The sequence below is a fragment of the Cucurbita pepo genome, chromosome LG19 (genome assembly GCF_002806865.2).
Source record: "Cucurbita pepo subsp. pepo cultivar mu-cu-16 chromosome LG19, ASM280686v2, whole genome shotgun sequence".
Lineage (NCBI taxonomy): Eukaryota > Viridiplantae > Streptophyta > Magnoliopsida > Cucurbitales > Cucurbitaceae > Cucurbita > Cucurbita pepo.
In genome coordinates, this window is record NC_036656.1 from 4,982,817 (window position 1) to 5,003,089 (window position 20,273).

At 36.9% G+C, this 20,273-nt stretch overlaps 4 protein-coding genes across 5 annotated transcripts in view; 3 read left to right on the forward strand and 1 right to left on the reverse strand.

Moving 5' to 3' along the window:
- Positions 1 to 1,230: 1,230 nt before the first annotated feature.
- Positions 1,231 to 3,175, forward strand: LOC111782206 (transcription factor HHO5-like). Its single transcript, XM_023663029.1, has 5 exons — positions 1,231 to 1,600; positions 1,695 to 1,909; positions 2,011 to 2,398; positions 2,475 to 2,551; positions 2,642 to 3,175. Exons 1-5 carry the CDS (start codon positions 1,402 to 1,404, stop codon positions 2,894 to 2,896), a joined length of 1,134 nt encoding a protein of 377 aa, XP_023518797.1. The 5' UTR covers positions 1,231 to 1,401; the 3' UTR covers positions 2,897 to 3,175.
- A 1,819-nt stretch (positions 3,176 to 4,994) lies between these two features.
- On the forward strand, positions 4,995 to 10,502 carry LOC111781270 (mitogen-activated protein kinase kinase kinase 5-like). Of its 2 annotated transcripts, none has more exons than XM_023661773.1 (11): positions 4,995 to 6,050; positions 6,245 to 6,994; positions 7,076 to 7,163; positions 7,651 to 7,713; positions 7,807 to 7,970; positions 8,202 to 8,277; positions 8,819 to 8,878; positions 9,017 to 9,142; positions 9,313 to 9,522; positions 9,608 to 9,708; positions 9,814 to 10,502. In XM_023661773.1, the coding sequence occupies exons 1-11, from the start codon at positions 5,551 to 5,553 to the stop codon at positions 9,983 to 9,985; spliced, it is 2,310 nt and encodes a 769-aa protein (XP_023517541.1). In that variant the 5' UTR covers positions 4,995 to 5,550; the 3' UTR covers positions 9,986 to 10,502. The 2 variants fall into 2 exon arrangements, with proteins under 2 accessions (XP_023517541.1, XP_023517542.1); XM_023661774.1 differs by having other exon boundaries at positions 4,997 to 6,050; positions 9,858 to 10,502.
- Positions 10,503 to 13,882: 3,380 nt separating this feature from the next.
- Positions 13,883 to 17,875, forward strand: LOC111781271 (CDPK-related kinase 5-like). Its single transcript, XM_023661775.1, has 11 exons — positions 13,883 to 14,822; positions 15,296 to 15,426; positions 15,532 to 15,573; positions 15,671 to 15,779; positions 15,852 to 15,930; positions 16,021 to 16,317; positions 16,391 to 16,503; positions 16,650 to 16,757; positions 16,833 to 16,895; positions 16,984 to 17,151; positions 17,270 to 17,875. Exons 1-11 carry the CDS (start codon positions 14,241 to 14,243, stop codon positions 17,405 to 17,407), a joined length of 1,830 nt encoding a protein of 609 aa, XP_023517543.1. The 5' UTR covers positions 13,883 to 14,240; the 3' UTR covers positions 17,408 to 17,875.
- Positions 17,876 to 19,051: 1,176 nt separating this feature from the next.
- The window catches only part of LOC111781272 (3-oxoacyl-[acyl-carrier-protein] reductase FabG-like), a gene marked incomplete in the record, with an annotated part of 2,241 nt that continues 1,019 nt past the window's right edge, over positions 19,052 to 20,273 (reverse strand). Inside the window, 2 exon segments of the mRNA XM_023661776.1 lie at positions 19,052 to 19,725; positions 19,890 to 20,001. Coding sequence (XP_023517544.1) covers positions 19,515 to 19,725; positions 19,890 to 20,001 — 323 coding nt within the window.

The following is a 20,273-nucleotide window of genomic DNA, read 5'->3' on the forward strand; positions in this document are numbered from 1 at the left end:
ATAAAAAAAATAAAAAGGCATCTTTTACCATCTGCTGTGCGGCAGGAACCACAACCAATCAATGCCCAGGATACCTCATCTTCAATTATTCAATTAAAATTATAAAATTATAAAATCATAAAATAGAACAATCAGATTAAATTTTATCATCAGGACACGTGTCGAAATCAGAATGAAGGAATCTTACACGAACGAGAAAAAGTCCGATCGTACTGGATCCTTACAACTGAAGCACCACCACTTTGGCAATCTCACCGTTTAAATATATCTCTTGTCTACGTGTCCAAATCTTAATCCACATGCCCGTCTCTCTCTCTCATGTGGCACAAAATATTGAACCATACTTTTCTCGGCTCACTGGAATCAACACACCCCATTTTCCACCATTCATTTTCAGGCAATTCCAATTTTATTATTATTATTTTTTTTTTTTTTTTTTTAACGTTGCAGAATATAACGCCTATCCTAATATTAATTTTATCCTTTTCAAATTCCTGATATATATATTTATATATATTATAGTTTTTAATATACACTTTATTATTATTATTATGATCGATGGAGTGGAGTTTGCTTTATTAATATATGTTTGCAGAATATAACACCCCATTTGCTTTATTAATAGACACTGACCATATATGTTTGTTTCATTAATATGGTTTGAGGTATTTTGTAAAAAATAGATGAAAGCTTTTTTCTTCCATCAAAGTAAAATTTAAGTAATTTAATATAATAAATTGATGAATTTTAAGATGTTTGAAAGAAAAAAAAAAAAAGTTGTTGTATCAATTTTTTATTATTAAATAGGGTAACAGATGCAACTTAAAAAGTTGAATAAATTACTTTTGTTAGAAAATGAAAAGTGAGGAGAAAGGTAAAATGAAAAGGCGTCAAATGTCAAAATTGCCCTAAAATGATACATAAAATTACGTGTACGTCAATCACACCGTTGGTGTTGCTTTCGGCAATGAAGAATCTGGTAGAAATTTATTTTCTGAAATCTGAAAAAGATGACACAGTAATTTTTTTTTATTTAAAAAAAGAAAAGAAAACAGTAAACAATTCGCCGCATGACTAGATCTACGGAATCCAAAGATTCCAACACCACCAGACTCGGCAAATCGACCAGCCCGATACGATTAAATTTCCCCGAGTCGCCGATTTATTGCTCTGGATGCGACGACCCGATCTCGTCTAAAAACAANAAAAAAAAAAAAAAAAAAAAAAAAAAAAAAAAAAAAAAAAAAGAGAATTCAATCGAATCTTAGCCTCCTGAATCTGCGCTGTTTATAAATACAGTGCCCCTCTTTGTTTCTCCGTCCATTCTCTGTTTTCTCTCTTGCAAATGATAGAGATAAACATACAGAGAATTCAACGCTCCTCATACCCAACTGATTGACTATGGAACTCAGCTTAGATTTGTCCTTGGACTTTGTACCCAAAACCATACCTGAAATTCTCCTCGAACTTTCATCCATCTCCGATTCCTTTACTAAACAGTCCAAGCTCGATGATTATGTCAAAAGGTTGGAGGATGAAATGAGGAAGATTGATGCTTTCAAACGGGAGCTTCCTCTCTGTGTTCTTCTCTTGCAAGATGGTGGGTCTCTTTGGAATCTCTGATTTGTTGTCGTTTTCGGGATTTTAGAACATGGGTTTCGGGTTTATTGACGTTTCGATTCCTGGGTTTGCAGCAATTTTGAGATTGAAAGAGGAGGTGTTGCAGTTTCAGTCGTTGAAGGATCAGCCGGTGATTGAAAAGTTCATCCCATTGAAGGGAAGTTCCGAGGAAGCCGATGGGGAGAGCGAGGAGAGGGAGAAGAAGAGGTGGTTGAGTTCAACTCAGTTGTGGAACACGAATTTCAATTTTGATGACGATATTCCAAATCCAAAATCGAATATGAACTTGGTATTTAACTTTTACAGAGATTTATTTATTTAATTAATTATTCCTCCTTTTGAGTTGTGGGGTTTTTTTCGGGATTAGATTTAAATTACTTTTACTTACAGAATGGGGATGAAGACGATCGGTCTGTGCCGCAGACCCCAATCGAGCACTGGGATTGTGCAAAAAGACGAAGAGCATTCGAGTTGTTCAAAGATCAAAACAATTTTGTAAAAGGCGCAACAAAAGAAGATGTGGCGTTCTCAGAAGTCCCTAAACTTACTCTAATGACCCCAATCTCCGATCCCTTTTCGGGTAATTTGACCCTCAAGAACGGCACCGCCCGTGGAAGCAGCGCTTCTGTTCCTGGGTTGTCTTCGCCGGCGGCGCAAATCACGGGGCACGCAAAATTGTCCCAACACCAACAGACCATAAGGAAACAGAGACGATGCTGGTCGCCGGAGCTCCACCGGCGTTTCGTCGACGCACTACATCGACTCGGCGGATCTCAAGGTTCGAAACTAACTTTTAACCATCACAATCTTTTAAATCTAAGAATCAGTTAGTGATCTAAATTTCAATCTTGCAGTGGCAACACCGAAACAGATAAGGGAACTGATGCAAGTGGATGGGCTCACCAACGACGAAGTGAAAAGCCATTTACAAGTACGATTAACACAAAAAAAAAAAAGTAAAACAAATTTCTGGGTTCGTTTTAAATCCTGAAATTCTAATCCTGAGAAACGTTTTGAACAGAAATACAGGCTTCACGTTCGAAAGTTGGGCCCGACGGAAGGTTCAGGAGGCGGGGGGTGGATGGCGGAAGCACACCAGGGGGATCACCACTCAAAGACAAGTGCGACACATGCGGGATCTCCAGATGGACCACTCCAGGGCGGAGGGTCTGGAAAAGCACTGTCCATAACGGAAGGGGAGAGTATGGAAGGGGAAGAAGATGCGAAATCGGAGGGGCATAGTTGGAAGGGAAGGATTCAGAAAGTTGGAGACTGAAGAAAGAAAAAGGGTGCATTGAGTTCCGACAAGTTTTGCAGAGAAACGGATACAAAATGGGGAATCTGAAATTTCTGATTTTGTAGACACAGAAGAATAAGGTATATTGTAAGTTGTTCGTGTTTTGTTTGTTAATTAATGTGTACAAGTAAGTAGTAGTGTTGGATGAAGAGGATGTTGCTTTTGAAAACTGATCTTTTTGAAGGGGAAGTTTTTGTAACTTTGTCGGTGGGATCGACGAATACCCTCTGATCAATGCATTCTTCTTCTTCTTCCTCTTCTTCTTCTTCCTCTTCTTCTTCTTCTGCAATTCTCTCGTAGAGGTTCCATATTCCATTTGATTCATGCTCTATATCTTCTCAATTAACATGAACTAAACTTAATCCAACATCAATCCCTTTTAACCATTTCAATCAATCAATCAATCCATCTTCTTCACTAACATTTTTGTATCTTTCATGGGTTTTTGATAAAAACATGACCTTTTTTCAATACAAGATAATAAGAATGAAGATCAAAACTTCTGAGTCAAGGAGTAACATTTTGCGTATTGTAAGAGCCTAAGGTTCATATCTCTCGTCAACAAAATAGCTATTTGAAGCATTGTGAAAATGAATTACAATTTGTGAATTAAGATAATATTTAGAGATTTGGGGATTTTAAAAAAGAAGAGAAATAAAGGGGAATGGGACTGTGAAGCTCTCTGCTCCATCGATGTGGTGATAAGAGAAGCTGCTTCTCACGTGGATTCTCACCATGTTATCAACCATCCTTGTGGTGGAGGAGCACCTGCCAAGCACGTGGGTGGCATCTTCCCCCAATTGTTAATGGAATATAGCATCATCCCATAAAAATAAAAGCAATGGAGAAACAAAAAGATTAATTTTTTTTTTTTTTCTTTAGCATCAATGGAAACTAGTTAAAGCACTTCAAGAAATCATTTTTTTCGAATGCTGGACTAATATCGTGTGTTGCTTTGTCAAATATCTTCCAATATTTAAGTTAGCGTTATGTTGAAGTGATCATAACTCACAGCTAATAGGTATGACAACTCTCGTGCACTTCTCATTAATGTTTGTTACTATTCTGTAGAGTAGAATATTTAGTAACCGAAATCACAATATCAGCATAACTTTAGGCGAGGATTGCGTGTATTTATGAAAGGGCATCATTTTGGATTCTCAACCATGCCGAAGTGAAGTCTACCTGGCATCCGTTGTTATTTAACGTATTGCTGTTGCTTTCACTTTAAATTCTCGACCATGCCGAGATGAAGTCTAGTTTGTTGTTGTTTACCCGTTGGTGTTAGACACATTTTCCATCCACAATCACATGTCAATACCCACAACAATAATGATGGAATATTGAAAGGATTAAAATGAAAATTAGTCATTTAGACAAATTTAACTACATCAATCATGTGAGGAGGTCATAAACTCTTGAGTAGTCTTTCTAACTGCACCTTGATGCATCTTATTACGCACCAGATATTAAATTTAGTCAAGAATGATCGTGTTGGTGCCTTCACCAACCTTAGCTCAATTATGGGCATAAAAACTTTGACGAACCTATTAGTTGATTCCTTGCCTGAATTTAGGACTAAAAGTGTAATAAAAATTGGAATCTTTCCATAGGTAAATAAATAGAGAACCTAATTCGTTTATTGTCTTCTTATTCCATGGACCTACACGTTAATTTTTTAAGAATATTATGCTTTATTATTATTTTCGGAAATTGTTGGCTAACTTTAAGGTTTGACTTCCAAGAAATAATATATATATATAGAGAGAGAAGAGGCCCTACCAAATTAACATAATTTTATAACACATTATTGAAACATAGCTTTGTTTAAGATTATATTTGACTAAAATAAATATAAGAAAGATCATGAACATAAAATAAAATATTGTGATAAGGTAGTAAACTATATGTTTATATTAGGAAATGAAAGATGAGGTGAATTCAATGTACCTATTGTAGTAAACAACAAAGGAAATTAAATTATGTCCGATTTGATTTTAATAATTAAAAAAAAGAGTGTTATATTGAGTGTGTTTGTAGGATGTTAAGGAGGAGGAGTTGAAAGCAATCATGTGCCGGCGAGGCAAGGTCCACTATGAGTTTAGGTCAACCAAATTAATTTAATTCCGCATATTTGTTGTTCACATTAGGTTAAGGTATTTCAATACTAATTTAAAATTCATGAGTAATAATGGGTTAGGTATATTATGATGGAAGAAAAAAAACAGAACAAAGAAAAGAAAATGGGTTGGAAGGAGATTGAAGTTGAAGACGTTGAGACAGACAGCTAGAAAACTTGGAGAGGGGAAAAAAAAAAAAAAAAAGAAAGGAAGAAGATAATATAGTACAGAGAGATTAAGGAATATTTAGCTGTAAAATAGACAAACATGGAGGATTATGGGGTTCTTTAATCTTTTCTTTGTCTGGAAGTGTAAGCCTGTTGGGGGTTTTGACTTTGTTACAGATATGGGGAATTATTGACCTCTCAAATGGAGAATTCCTTACCGTTTGGAATGGGGGGACGTTGCAAACCGCGTTCTTTAATTCACATCACTCTCTCTTTCCTTCAATCTTCTTCTTCTTCTTCTTCCTCTTCCATTCCATGATAGAATTACAATGATTCATTGTTCACCATGCGTTGGTTGCCTAATATCTCCTTTACCCCTTCTTCCATAGTCAGGATTCCGGGCACCGCCACCGGTGGTGATTCTCCAACCAGAAGGACTGCCTCCACTCGCTCCGACGACAATAATTATTGGAGAATTGCTTGGCGTTTTGGCGCCTCTAAGTATTCGCGCCAAAGGAAGCTTCGAAACCTAAGCGGAAATGATCGCGCCGCTGCTTCTTTGCCTAAATGGTCCGATACTACGCCCGAGCCGGTCTCCTTCTCTAAATCGCCTAGTACCTCTGAGGATCGTGCCGTGCCGTTGCCGCTCCCGGAGCTTTCCCCTACGTTTCAGCGTCGAGAAGGGATTTCGAATTCGAATTCTGGATGTGGAGATGCGGATTGCCCTCTTCCGTCGCCCAAGGTGTTGCGTGGTCGAGGCGGGGACGACCGCGATGTAGATAGAGATAGAACTGCCCCTGCTCACAAGATTGGGGGTGGGGCCTCCAATAGCGCTCCGATTAGAAGGTACCCGAACTGGAATGTTCTTCGTACTCTCTCTACTCCTAATGTTAAATGCCGTATTTGATGGTTATATGCTTCTTGTCTCATCTCATTCATGTCAATTAGAGGATGGTGTAAGTAAGTTAGGTCTTGTTGATTATTGAATTATCTTGTGTGTTTCCATTATGAGTTTGTTTTTGTTAACTTGAATAAACCAGTATATTTGATTCCCGGGAGAGGCAGAGGAAAGAAGAGCAGGCTGAGACAAGGTCGTCTAGCAGGGCGAGTCGAGATGCATTAGGACATCCGCAAAGATCGCGGAACAGTTTCAGGATTGATGTTCCTAGTAGAAGTGCTCCTACTAGTCCGTATGCAAGTCCTGCACTCAGTCCCCAAAGAAATAGTTCCATTAACCTTTCAAATATCCATCATGAGGCGGCTCCAGTCGGAAATCAAGGCTGGTCTGCACCTGAGCTGCCAAATTTCCATTATGGGACTCCAGTAGGAAATCACGTCTGGTCTGCTCCCGAGCTGCCAGCCTCAGCAATGATGCGGGGGGTTCCTCCTGCATTCTTTGATGGCTCCACTTTTAGCTCTGAGAGTTCTCCCATGCATAGCCCAACAACACATAGCCCAAGAATGCATAGCCCAAGAATGCATAGTCCAAGAGGTAGAAGTCCCCACCGAGATCCCAGAAGTCCTACAGGACCTGCATCTCCATTGCACACCAAGATTTCCCTTGAAACACGTTCTGTACGTCGAGAAAGTGCTGGTCCTGTGAGTGTCCACCCTTTACCTCTTCCTCCTGGAGTACCAATGCCTTCACCATCAACCCCAATGCCTTTACAATCAACCCCAATTACACAAGCCAACACTAAAACTGAGGCAATCTCAATGAAAAATCAATGGCAGAAAGGAAAGCTTATTGGCCGGGGCACATTTGGTAGTGTTTACGTTGCAAGCAACAGGTAAATATGAGTTCCGTTCACATTTTCTTGTTATTGTCATTTGCTTTTGCGGACTGATTGTGTTTTTTTTACTCCCTCTAGAGAAAATGGATCTTTATGTGCAATGAAGGAAGTTGAATTATTTCCTGATGATCCGAAATCGGCTGAATGTATAAAGCAATTAGAACAGGTAATTAAAATATTCATATGAGCTGATGTCAACTCTCATATGCACAGTTGCACACTCATTTAGTTTTTTGTCACAAACTTTTTTTTTTATTTTTATTTTTTTTTTATTTTTATTTTTGCATGTCTGAAAGATCTTCCTTAGATCGTAGGATGATTTTCTTCAATAGTTTTCATATTAGTGGACAAGCATTTGGCTGACAAATTCTTGTTTGTTATGTAAGATTGAAGGTGTGCCTATCTGACGTCCTACTTGCTACAACCTGTTATGTAAAACGATAAAATGTTTTTCTGTGACTTGTGCTTTAGTTTTCATTGAGGCAGGCTTAAAATTGGCTCCTGCTATTCTTAAATACTGCCATCAGCAATCTTCATCCATGTGGTGTTAATCTTCTACTATTTTAAAGTGCCATAGTTTCTCATTTGTCCTCTCATGGCAGGATGAAATTTGATCTTGTTTAGCTTTGCCTCTCTTCTTCTAACTGTCACAGGAGATCAAACTTCTGAGCCAGCTAAAGCATCCAAATATTGTCCAGTACTATGGCAGCGATGTTGTGAGTAACTATCGTGCTTGTTACAACTTTTTAAAGTTGTTCATTTTTATAATCTTATATCTAAATATAATTCTTACTCTGGGGTCTATTTAGGTTGAAGATCGATTGTATATATACCTGGAGTATGTTCATCCTGGTTCAATTAATAAATATGTCCGTGAACATTGTGGAGCCATGACAGAATCTGTTGTTCGGAATTTTACTCGTCACATCCTCTCAGGGTTGGCCTACTTACACAGCACAAAGACTATACATCGGTATGGAACATTTGTGTTGATGTGTTTGATAATAAGTCTTCAGGTTGACATGTAAAATCAAGATGACCATAAAAATTCTATTGAAAATAAGAAAGAAATATTTGAATATTTTAGTTTCTATCTTCAAATATCTTCTTAATCTTGAAAGAAACAATTACGAACTTGCATGTAAGCTTATTTTATGTCTATATGATTATATCTGTTTGGAGGTTTAATTTTTCATTTATTCAGGGACATTAAAGGTGCTAATTTGCTTGTAGACTCTTGTGGGGTTGTCAAGCTTGCTGACTTTGGAATGGCTAAACATGTAAGTTTGAGATTTAGTGCGAATTTCCCTCTACTATTTCCTCCTTTTAGCATCTGTTACTTAGCCCTCGTCTTTCTGTATTTTTGCCAATTTCAATAAATTAATGGCATTGATCTCTGTAGTTTGGGTTTCTATTTTNGAAAACTTATATAGTTCCTCACTTTTTTTCTTTTTTTTCTTTTTTCACCCATTTGTGTCTTTATTCTTGATGTTGACAACAGTCGAGGAAAAGAATAATATTTGTTTGCTCGAGTCAATTGCTGCAAACATGGTCTAATTAGTGCTCACAACCTATATACTTTTTCAATTTGTTTCAGCTTGTGTAATGTTAGTGTCTAGGCACTCTCAACTTTAGTATCATGTTGAGCAGTCTAAAGTTCGGAGAAAAGTCATCTTTGTTTGAATGATTCTTACAAATTGGTTGCTGCATGATTGTTAGGATTAATGACTTCAGATGGTGTTAATTTGAATTGCCCTTGGAGAGAGAATTGTTTGTTTTTGTAGGATTAGACATGAATGATGCTGATATATATCTGTACAGCTTACAGGACAAGTTGCTGATCTCTCTTTAAAGGGAAGTCCATACTGGATGGCTCCTGAGGTATCTTCTTGTTCCCACATTAGACATGTTATTGGCTTATTGTTTCTCTTAATGACCGCAATCACTGATGTAATAATTTACTTGGATTGGCTATTTAGCAAAGATGGAAGTGATTGAAATTTGTCTTTTTTCCTGCAGCTTCTTCTGTCTGTGATGCAGAAAGATAACAACTCTGATCTTGCCCTGGCTGTTGATATTTGGAGCCTTGGGTGCACTATTATAGAAATGTTCACTGGCAAGCCACCTTGGAGCGAGTATGAAGGGGTAAGTGTTGGATAACTTGGCATGTGCTTGTAGCTGCATCAACCAAGATAGAATTTTCATTTTTTCCACACATGCCAATTGGTGAATTGCATATTCAACTGATCATTGGTAGTTATTTTTTATGAGTTCGGTAGACTGGTTGGTGGTTACAAATTCATTTGTTAATACAGGCTGCAGCAATGTTTAAGGTCATGAGAGATGCCCCACCAATACCTGAATCATTATCATACGAAGCCAGAGAGTTCTTAAAATGCTGCTTTCAGAGAAATCCGGCAGAGAGGCCGACTGCTGCCATGCTGCTTGAACATCCGTTTATGAAAAACTTGCAGAATCCAGAAGCTCCATCTTTCTCGCTGCCCGTAGCTGGATCAAATTTGACGGTAAACATAACACAGATGCAATCCCCCCTCCCTCGCCCCCTGCTTAACTTATAATTTTTCGTAACAGTGTGGTTCATGATACCAGGATAAATGCTATAGCCCAAGTGAACAGTTTTCAAGTAAATTTGATCAGCTTTCCATGCTTCCAAGCTCACAAAATCCCAAGGGAAAATTAGCTTCTGAGAGGCAAGAGTTGCTTTTTCCCAGCTCTCCGGTCCATGAATGTTAATGCATTCATTATAATGCTCTGCATGACCTAGTTTCATACGTTATTGTTTTCTTCTTTCCCAGTGTGATTGGCCCACTATCTCATTATGAAATCTCTGACTTAACAGCAATGTCTCGTTATTCCCCCCGTTCTACCCTTGAGGCTCTTCCACTACTGTCTCCTCCACGCTCAGTCCAAAGTATGCATTCCCCTGCAAATGCGCTCGGCTATGTCAATCAAACCAATAAAAGATGAGCCATGCAGTATTATAGCGAAGGAAAGTATCTGTGCCAGGCATGCCTCTGGCTTTGCTTGTACCTTCAATCGACCAGCAGTTGGCAGGGGTGGCTGAAGTATCGGTGAAAAATCAGCTTCAGGACGAGAAGCCAAATTCAGATGGTGTGCCTAGTGGGTGAGTTTCTGGCATAGATTGTTGTCTACTCATGTAGGTTTTCTTTTCTCCTTCTGATATGTTCTTTTGAAATGTAAAAGCTTCTGGTGTGGAAGTCTTCCCTGAAGTGGAAGTTGAGAAACAATTTTGTATGCTGTTTTTTCCATTTTAGAGCTTCAGTAATGGCGACATCCTCTGATCATTCCAAATCACCACTTCCTTATACAACTTCAATCTGAATTTGTATATACTAGAGAGGTTTGATAATGGAATCATATGGTCCAACAGCAATTGCTTCCAAATTTCCTTTGTTTGATTCCGATAGACAATTCTTTTGTTTTGTTTGATCCATTCAGCAACATGATTTCTGATTCTTGTGTTTTTAGTACAAGTGCGGATACAAATTTATGATTCTTGCTAATGAATTTAGCATTCGAGATGAAAATAAGATAATTAAAAGCGCAAAGAACCAAAATACAGACTAATATTAACACAGACTAATCCTAAGAAATTTAGTAGCGAAGAACACAAATTGAATTCCAAGTCCTAAGAAATTTTGGTGGACGTGAAGCTGCGATGGAACTTGCAGGAGCAGCCGTCCAAATGAAGATGAGTCCAACAACTAAGTGGCCCCCTTGGACGCCTACACAATCGGCAGGTTCGACAGACAGACCAAGCTTCCATGAAGAACAACACAACTGCTCCTTCAGTGGTAATCATATCTGTTCTACAGAGACTTCGAAGCTGCCCCAAACTGGGATCCTTACAGACCCAAATGGGGAGATTAGGATAAGCTAATATGCATGCTTTCTCATCAACTATCACTGCAGAATTTGGCCTGTATGCGGCTCAAAAAGTCTGCTTCTTCTGGGCCAAATGGTGGTTGCCGGCCAGGCTTCTCCTAATTTTGGCTTTGTCGATGGCGATTAATTTTTAAAAAAAATTGTCATTTGCGTAGAAAATGAGATTGAGAAGCAGTTGAGATATAAAAATCAGACGTTGAGGATGAGGTAGGCCATGGCTTTAAATCCATCAGCCGCTCATTGTGTCATCATATGCTTCATTGTTTGGTTCATGCACTCGTAAGAGCGTATGTCATTATCCTCCAACAATTCCGTCTTCAACAAAATTGATTCCTCAACCTTCATTTTATTATTACCAAAACATTTTCTTTATTATACTAAAATTCCATGTCTTTCAAAATGCAATTTGTAAAATCGTAAATTACAGAAATTATAGGAAAAAGCATCTTTGTTTAAAAAAAAACATCTCTAACTCTAATTCTTTTTTAAATATATATTAAAAAAAACACAAAAAAATACAATAGTTTTGTTTTCTTATTAAATTTTAAAAATTTCAATAATTTCTCTCGACCATTTAAAGGTGTTAATTTTTTATTTATTTATTAAATTTAAAATGATTCTCCGTATAAGAGACGGGGTTTACCATTGCCTTTCCAACTTAAAGATTACTTGTATGTCAAGTTTGAGTTGTTTAATTAATTGAGTTTTCAAAAATATTATTGACAAAACTTCAATATTTTTCATATAAACCTTAACAGTAAATATATTATTGAATATTTTCTAAAAGTCAGAACGCATTTTAAAAAGTTTTTTAAAGGTACAAAAAATATTACTAAAACAAAATTTAACATATTCAATGGAAAATAAATATATATATATTTTAAACATTTTTAAAATTAAATATATATATATATACACTTTTGAAGCAAGACTTACAATATTTTCTAAAAATTTATTTAGTATAAATCTTGGGGAGGTAGAAAATATATGTTCATGTATGATATGAAACATTAGTTAAATTATTAAAAAAAATAAGTTTGTAATCAAAATGGAAGTTAAATTGATTAATAATTTCTTATCTTATGAATTATTTAGGATTAAGTTTTGGAAATCACTAGTTGATTAAGTTGTATTTAACATACTCTGTTTATTTTTATTTTTAAAAAATAGGAACATTGATTCTTCATTTAATCCCATTATTCTCTCTTTTTTCACCTAATTTATGAGTGCTGTTATATTACAGCAAATGACTGACTTCAAAAACGCTACTTTCTAATACGACTCAACTACAATTTTTTTATTTTTTTTTTATTTCAAGTTTTATATGTTGGATGACGTTATTGTTGTTATCAATATGATCGTTTACGACCAATTAAGCTTCTAATCATCACTTTTAATTTATTACAATTTTTTTTGTACTTTTTAATACATACAAAATTAGTATATTATTTACTCTATAATTATTTGTCGCTAGGTATAATTTATTTGCTAGGTTACATAATTTGTCTATATTTTTTCAAATGTTAAAATAAAATAATTATTTTTTTAAAATTTGTGAGACTAAAATAGTTGTTTTAAAAATAAATAAAAAACAAAGAACAAAATAAATATATTTTTTTAAAAAATAAACTGAAAAAGTGGACACAAATATAATTTAAATTACCGCTAGTCGTACGAAATATGGCTAGGAAATAAAATTGATATATATATATATTAATAATAAATAAAATTGAAGTTGATGAGAAAGAATGATGATGGCCCACATGACCCAATTAGATTTGCTCATTGCCGATCGAACTTTTATTTATTCTTTTGGTCGGTTGGGTTGACTTTTCTAATATTATTTATTTATTATTTTATCAATTTTATTTAATCCCATAATTCAATTTTTCCCACCAATTTTATTTTTATTTTTAAATATGAGCTGGACCCGAGAATGCTTTGGTCAACCCCATTACTCGGTCTTTCCCAACTTCCCCTCTTCCAAGTATTTGTTAGGAAATGGCATTTCTTCNTTCATGTATGATATGAAACATTAGTTAAATTATTAAAAAAAATAAGTTTGTAATCAAAATGGAAGTTAAATTGATTAATAATTTCTTATCTTATGAATTATTTAGGATTAAGTTTTGGAAATCACTAGTTGATTAAGTTGTATTTAACATACTCTGTTTATTTTTATTTTTAAAAAATAGGAACATTGATTCTTCATTTAATCCCATTATTCTCTCTTTTTTCACCTAATTTATGAGTGCTGTTATATTACAGCAAATGACTGACTTCAAAAACGCTACTTTCTAATACGACTCAACTACAATTTTTTTATTTTTTTTTTATTTCAAGTTTTATATGTTGGATGACGTTATTGTTGTTATCAATATGATCGTTTACGACCAATTAAGCTTCTAATCATCACTTTTAATTTATTACAATTTTAAAAAAATAAAATGATAAATTTAGTGTCAATAATTTCAAAACAAATTTAAAATGTAATCAAATGAAGGAAGTGGGTGCTGTATTGGAGGGAAGGAGAGCAGCGGCTGCCTTTTTTGGAAACTATTTATTAAAAATTACAAATATTAAGAATATACACAAAGTGGTAAATTAACAAACTTTCCAAATATTAAACCCTATAATATGTTTAATTAATCTCCATCCAGATGTTCGCCAAGTGTCCCAAATTTTAAAATGGTGTATGTTTTTTGACCACTCGTTTCCTTGGCCACCAAAATACAATACCGCTTTGCCTTTTAAAACCAGAAAGTTTAAGCTGGTGATGGATGGATTGATTGAGTGTCACGTTATTGGATCTTTCATCCGAGTTTCCTTTAATTAAATTTTATTTTTTAATTAATCTCCATCCAGATGTTCGCCAAGTGTCCCAAATTTTAAAATGGTGTATGTTTTTTGACCACTCGTTTCCTTGGCCACCAAAATACAATACCGCTTTGCCTTTTAAAACCAGAAAGTTTAAGCTGGTGATGGATGGATTGATTGAGTGTCACGTTATTGGATCTTTCATCCGAGTTTCCTTTAATTAAATTTTATTTTTTTCTTCGTGGGTTTGTTCCTTTAATTCAATTGGGGTTCAAATCTAAAAGTGGAGGGCATCGTGGTTTGGCCTTTCTGATTTGGATCTCCCATCTCCCTGGCAGCATATCATACAATTAAGAGCTTCCATTTCCATTTTTAGATTCTTATCTCTCCAGGAAGTCAATATTATAGTTGCGAATTTTGTTTTTAATGTGCATTATATTACCTGACGTTCTGTCTTCGAATTCCAGTGTTTGATTTACGGATTTTTAGGCCGTAAATCATGGGTATCTGTGTATCCAAACCGTCATCGATGAAGATCGTCGCCGTTCCGGCGAAGGGGGGTTCAGTTCTAGGGGTTCAAGGTCCGCTGCCGTTGCAGCCACCTCCGGCCACAGTCGATGGCGAAAATCCTAGCAATGAGAGGGAGGGAGAGAAAATTGATTTCGACTTGGAAATTCCCAGGAAGTCGCCCTACTTCCCCCTTTTCAGTCCGAGTCCCGCTCACTATCTCTTCTCGAAGAAGTCTCCGTCGAGATCTCCGGCGAATGTGAGCTCCAATTCGACGCCCAAGCGGTTCTTCAGGAAGCCATTTCCGCCGCCGTCCCCTGCAAAACATCTAATGGCTGTATTGGCTAGACGGCACGGCTCAGTGAAGCCGAATGAGGCATCCATTCCAGAGGGAAAGGAGATTGATGGGCCTGGTCTTGACAAGAGCTTTGGATTCTCGAAGCATTTTAGGAACAAGTATGAGCTCGGAGAAGAGGTGGGGAAGGGGCATTTTGGGCACACATGCAGAGCGACGGTCAAGAAAGGGGAACTTAAGGGGCACCAAGTCGCTGTGAAGGTCATCTCTAAAGCCAAGGTGTGCTCTCTCTCCCCTGTTTGTATTGAATTTTACTTCTACTTTGCATAACTATATTACCCTTTTTATGAATTCATGATTCTTGGAAGAAGGATGAATCATTGATTGATCTTGATATTCTTGAGGCTATGTTGATGAGATCTGGAAAAATTATTGTGATATCCTCCTTACCGCCATAGCTAACAACCAGAAACATCCTTTCACAGAGATCCAAATGATATAGAAAGCTTGGGTATTTTAAGAGTTGACTTCATAGATCAATTGTTTCAGTCTTGTGAGACTGGTTTGGCTGACAAACCATGGACTTTGGGATGCATTTGATCTAGTATGTTAATGTTCAATCAATATCTTAATTTGAGGTAGAATATAATACAACATTTTGATCTTGTATATCAGTGAAAGTGGGTAGCATCCTTTTGAATTGGACTTGCTTGTTTCTGATTAACTCATCCTGTGTCATGAACTGTTGTCAGATGACCACTGCCATTGCCATTGAGGATGTCAGAAGGGAAGTGAAGATATTGAAAGCTTTGAGTGGACACAAAAATTTAGTACATTTCCATGATGCATGTGAAGATCATGACAATGTCTATATAGTAATGGAGTAAGCTCTAAACTCTTCGTTTATATTAAAAACATGCATTTCTGGAACTGTTATTTTTTGACCAAGTTTATATTGAGGGACTGTAATTTTGTATGAAATTTTCAGATTGTGTGAAGGAGGAGAGCTCTTGGATAGAATACTCTCCAGGTATCGATTGAGGAGTCGTTATGCTTTATGGATTTTGGGCATTTTATTGGACTTGAAGTCGACTGGTTGACGATGTTTTTATTTTCAATTATCGCAGAGGCGGGAAATTTTCGGAGGATGATGCAAGATCAGTATTGATACAAATCCTCAATGTAGCTGCATTTTGCCACCTCCAAGGGGTGGTGCACCGGGATCTTAAGCCTGAGGTAAACAAATACCAATTTTGCCTTGAAAATCTGTCTGGAGTTGTTACCTAATATAGCTGCTTGCTGGTTCAGAACTTTTTATATGGGTCGAAGGATGAAAGTTCACAATTGAAGGCCATAGATTTTGGCTTATCAGATTTTGTAAAACCAGGTTTGTTTGTTTGCTTTCCCCAAATAGTCGAAATTTCCTTTAATGATTCTTGAATTTTTGTATGATTGTGATGTTGTGATTCATTTGCAGATGAGAGGCTGAACGACATTGTTGGCAGTGCTTATTATGTAGCTCCTGAAGTCCTACGTAGATCTTATGGCACGGAGGCCGACATCTGGAGTATTGGTGTGATTGCATATATTCTGCTGTGTGGCAGCCGTCCATTCTGGGCAAGGACCGAGTCTGGCATTTTCAAGTCGGTTTTGAAGGTTGATCCAAATTTCGACGATCCACCATGGCCATCTTTGTCTCCTGAATCTAAAGATGTCGTTAAGCGCCTTTTGAATAAAGACCCAGAGAAAAGAATGAGTGCTGCTCAAGCTCTAAGTGAGTAGTTTTGAGCTTTGAAGTTCTTTTTTCCTTTTGATTCATACTTATCAACTCGTGTATGTACATGCAGGTCATCCTTGGTTTAAGGATTGTAAAGAAGTAGAAATTCCTCTTGATGTACGTTTGCTTAAGCTTATGAGAGCTTATATGTGTTCATCTTCTCTAAGAAAAGCTGCTCTAAAGGTGAGTACTGTGCCATTCAATTATGAGAGTTTCTTGAGGTCGAAAACGGGCATGATGCGAAACAAGATTAAATGTTAAAACCTCCCATGGAGAAGTTATGAATTTCTTTCTGTTTCTTATAGTTCCTTTCCATTGGTTTTTTGCAGGCATTGTCAAAAACATTGTCTGAAGATGAACTCAGCTATTTTAAAATTCAGTTCGCACTCCTGGAACCAAATAAAAATGGCACCATAAGCTTGGAAAACATAAAAGAGGTTTGGATCATCTCTCTTCTCTTTCTTTTTTCTGCCATTGTTATTATTTCTAAGATCCCATTGTTTTACTGCCAGACTCTGATGAAAAATGGAACAGAGGCAATGAAAGAATCGCGAATTATTGACTTTTTGACATCGGTAAGCTACTTGACGTGTTCGTGGCGTGATAATATCGTCTTAGCTTTATAAAATCTGAATCATATTGATTACCTCTATTTCCTGGCAGCTCAACGCCTTGCAATTCAGAAGGATGGACTTTGAGGAGTTCTGTGCAGCTACACTTAGTGTCCGTCAAATGGAGGACCTTAGTCACTGGGAACAACTTGCTCACAGTGCCTACGAACATTTTGAGAAGGATGGAAACAGGGCAATCATGATTGAGGAACTAGCTTCGGTACGTTCAATCAATCACGTGTTAAGTATGCGTTGTAATTCGAACTCGAGTCGTATCCTATTGATAAAAAGATGAAACTTTTAACCATCATCATTTGATGCCTGTTGACTCTTCTCAGGAACTTGGTCTGAGCCCTTCGGTCCCTGTTCATTCTGTTCTTCAAGATTGGATCAGACACAGCGATGGGAAGCTGAGCTTCCTTGGGTTTGTGAAACTCTTACATGGGCCATCCAGCCGGACTGGTAGACGTCAATAGTAATAGGATGTGTTGAAATAGAAATCTCAAAACTACTGATTGCCCTCTGCTGCAGAAGGAATGAGAGGTGGGTGGCTAAAAGATTTGATTTGGTGTCCCAAATTCCATAATCTTTCATAGGAGCTGCTACCGCTGTCGTCAGTCAATCGGCGGGATTGCTGGAGCATCTTCAAGCAGCACAATGACTGCAAATCTCTGATCAACTAAAACACACACGTCCATATGATAAAGGGAGATGAAGGTGTGGTTAGGGTAAGGCGTTTATAGGATTTAGTTGTACAGGTGTTGTAAAATATGTTCAGTTTCAGGTGAGTGATTAGAAGATTATATATTATATATTACAGAATTTCTGACCAAATGTCGGATGTTGTTGGTTTTGTTTAAATGTCGGTTTTTAGCTTCCTCCTTTTTAATCAACAGTGAAAAGGACCGTACATCTAATTCTTAATCAAACTTCTTTTCCCACCTCCCTTTCATATATATATATATATTCTTATTAGTATATATACAAAGAAAAAGAAGAAAAAAAAGTTAATATCATTTTATTGCACTCAAATTTTATAAATGTAATTTTGATGGACTAATTTTAACTTCAATCTCCATGTGAGATCTGGACTCTCTTCAAATAGATCGTAAGGCTGACAACTATATGTAACGGGTCAAAACATACCATATCTTATAATAGTGGCCTTGGGCTATTAGAAATGGTATCAGAAGTGGCCTTGAGCTATTATAAATGGTATCAGAGCTATGTAACGGGTCAAAATATACCCTATCTTATAGCAGTGGTCTTGGGCTATTATAAATGGTATTAGAGCTATGCATCGGGTCAAAACATACCATATCCTATAGCAGTGACCTTGGTATGTAACGGGTCAAAACATACCATATCTTATAGTAGTGATCTTGGACTATTATAAATAGTATTAGAGCTAGACACCATGTGTTATTATAAATAGCATTTTTTTTATAAAGATATGAGCTTGAGTTATTACACTCCAACCCCCTCGGGTCCAATGGTCCAAAATAAACTAAATGGTAGGAAGCCTAAACATAGTTTTACTAATTAAGAAAGGATTAGGTTAGAAAATGAAATTTTGTAGTATAAATGAAAATAATAATTGTAGTTGAATATTCAAATAATATTGTTTAAGGTGTGTAAGAAGTGATACGTACCCCACAAAGCACAAAAACAGTAAACTCCATCCCATTGGTGAATGTGGTATCTTCAATAACTTACGAAATCCAGAGAAAATACAAACACCTTCAATTCAAAGATTTCTTTGTTAAAAACAAAACAGAGCNGGGGGGGGGAGGGTGCGGTGCTCTTGTAAAACTCAGATAGAAACACTACTCACAAAGGTCAGAGAAACCAGCAACGCCATTCAGAGAAGCTGAGCAGCCTGTAAAGAGAATCGTACCCCTTCCTCTTTCCACCATCCCCGGAAGAACCTACAAATTTTNAGAGAGAGAGAGAGAGAGAGAGAGGGTAAAAGAAAATTGAAGGAAAAGGAGTTATCCCATTTGAGAACACGAATGGATCCCATACAACCCCACCCACCCTGTTGCATTCTACCACTAGGCCCAAACCTCAGCTCCCATGGAGGACAGCTACATCTAATTACCATCACATCACAACCATAATGATCATCAAAACCCATTCAATCATAACAAGAATCAATCAAATCTTCAACATTACATACACAAACAACAACCAAACTGCTGATCAAACCACCACTCACTTCCTAAACTATCAAGCTTATTGGAAACCAGAATCATAATCCATACATAATCCATTTCAACAAAGAATCAATGGAGAGGGTATCTTCGAGAGAGAGAGAGAGAGAGAGAGAGAGTATAAAGCTTGGATTTTGACCGGCAGGTGGGGGATTCAGAAAGACACGTCTGTGAATCAAAATGATTGGGTGTGAGCCCTTTCGCGTTTTGTGACAGAATATTAAAATATGTGGGACAAGCTCAAGCACACAACAGAACAGAACAGAACACAACAGAACACAACAGAATACGACTTCTTTTCTTCTAATGATGATGCTGTTCTTTTTCTCTCCAAAAGAAAAGAAAAGAAAAGAAAAGAAAAAGGATGGAGTTAGAACAATCTGGGGTTTGAAGGTCGGAGATCAATTTCTTGGGTCCATGCAGTCCGGTCCTGAACATGCAAGTGCCAATAAGTCTGAGCCAGCGCATCTGGGTCCATTGTTCCATCGCCAATTCCACTCTGTAAATGCGATCCAATGGATGAGGAGGACGACGTAGATGATGAGGAGGAGGACCCTCCTCTGTTGGATGTTGGACTTGCCCTGCAAAAACTCAGAATTATCATCTTCACATCAATTCCAATTTGGGTGTTATTCTTTCAGAGAATCTGGGAGTCGTGTTTGAATGGTGAGAAAATAAGAGGAATCATGTTGGGGAAAGAAGGGAGTATTGGATTCGAAGAAAAGGGGGAGTTGAAAGAAGAAACCTTGGTAGGCCAATGATACCATCAATGATGATATGAGCGACGTGTATTCCCAGGGGCTGGAGCTCTCTGGCCAAGCACTGAGATAATGCTCTTAATGCGAATTTCCCACAGCCTGTCCCAAATCGTACGTACACACATAGACAAACACACACATAAAAATCAACTTCAATTTCCTTTCTCTTCTTCTATCATCATCGATGTTGCAATTATATGAGTGCGTTTTGCAAATTTGATGGGATGTCTCACTCATATTATGCACACAATTACGTCAAGTTTTTTTCAATTCCAAAATATCTCTAACTTTTTCTCGGATTCTCTCCTGTGCAGCTAAAAAGATCTTCAGAAGAAAAAGGAATCCTTGTTTTTTGTTTGTTTTTTTTTTTT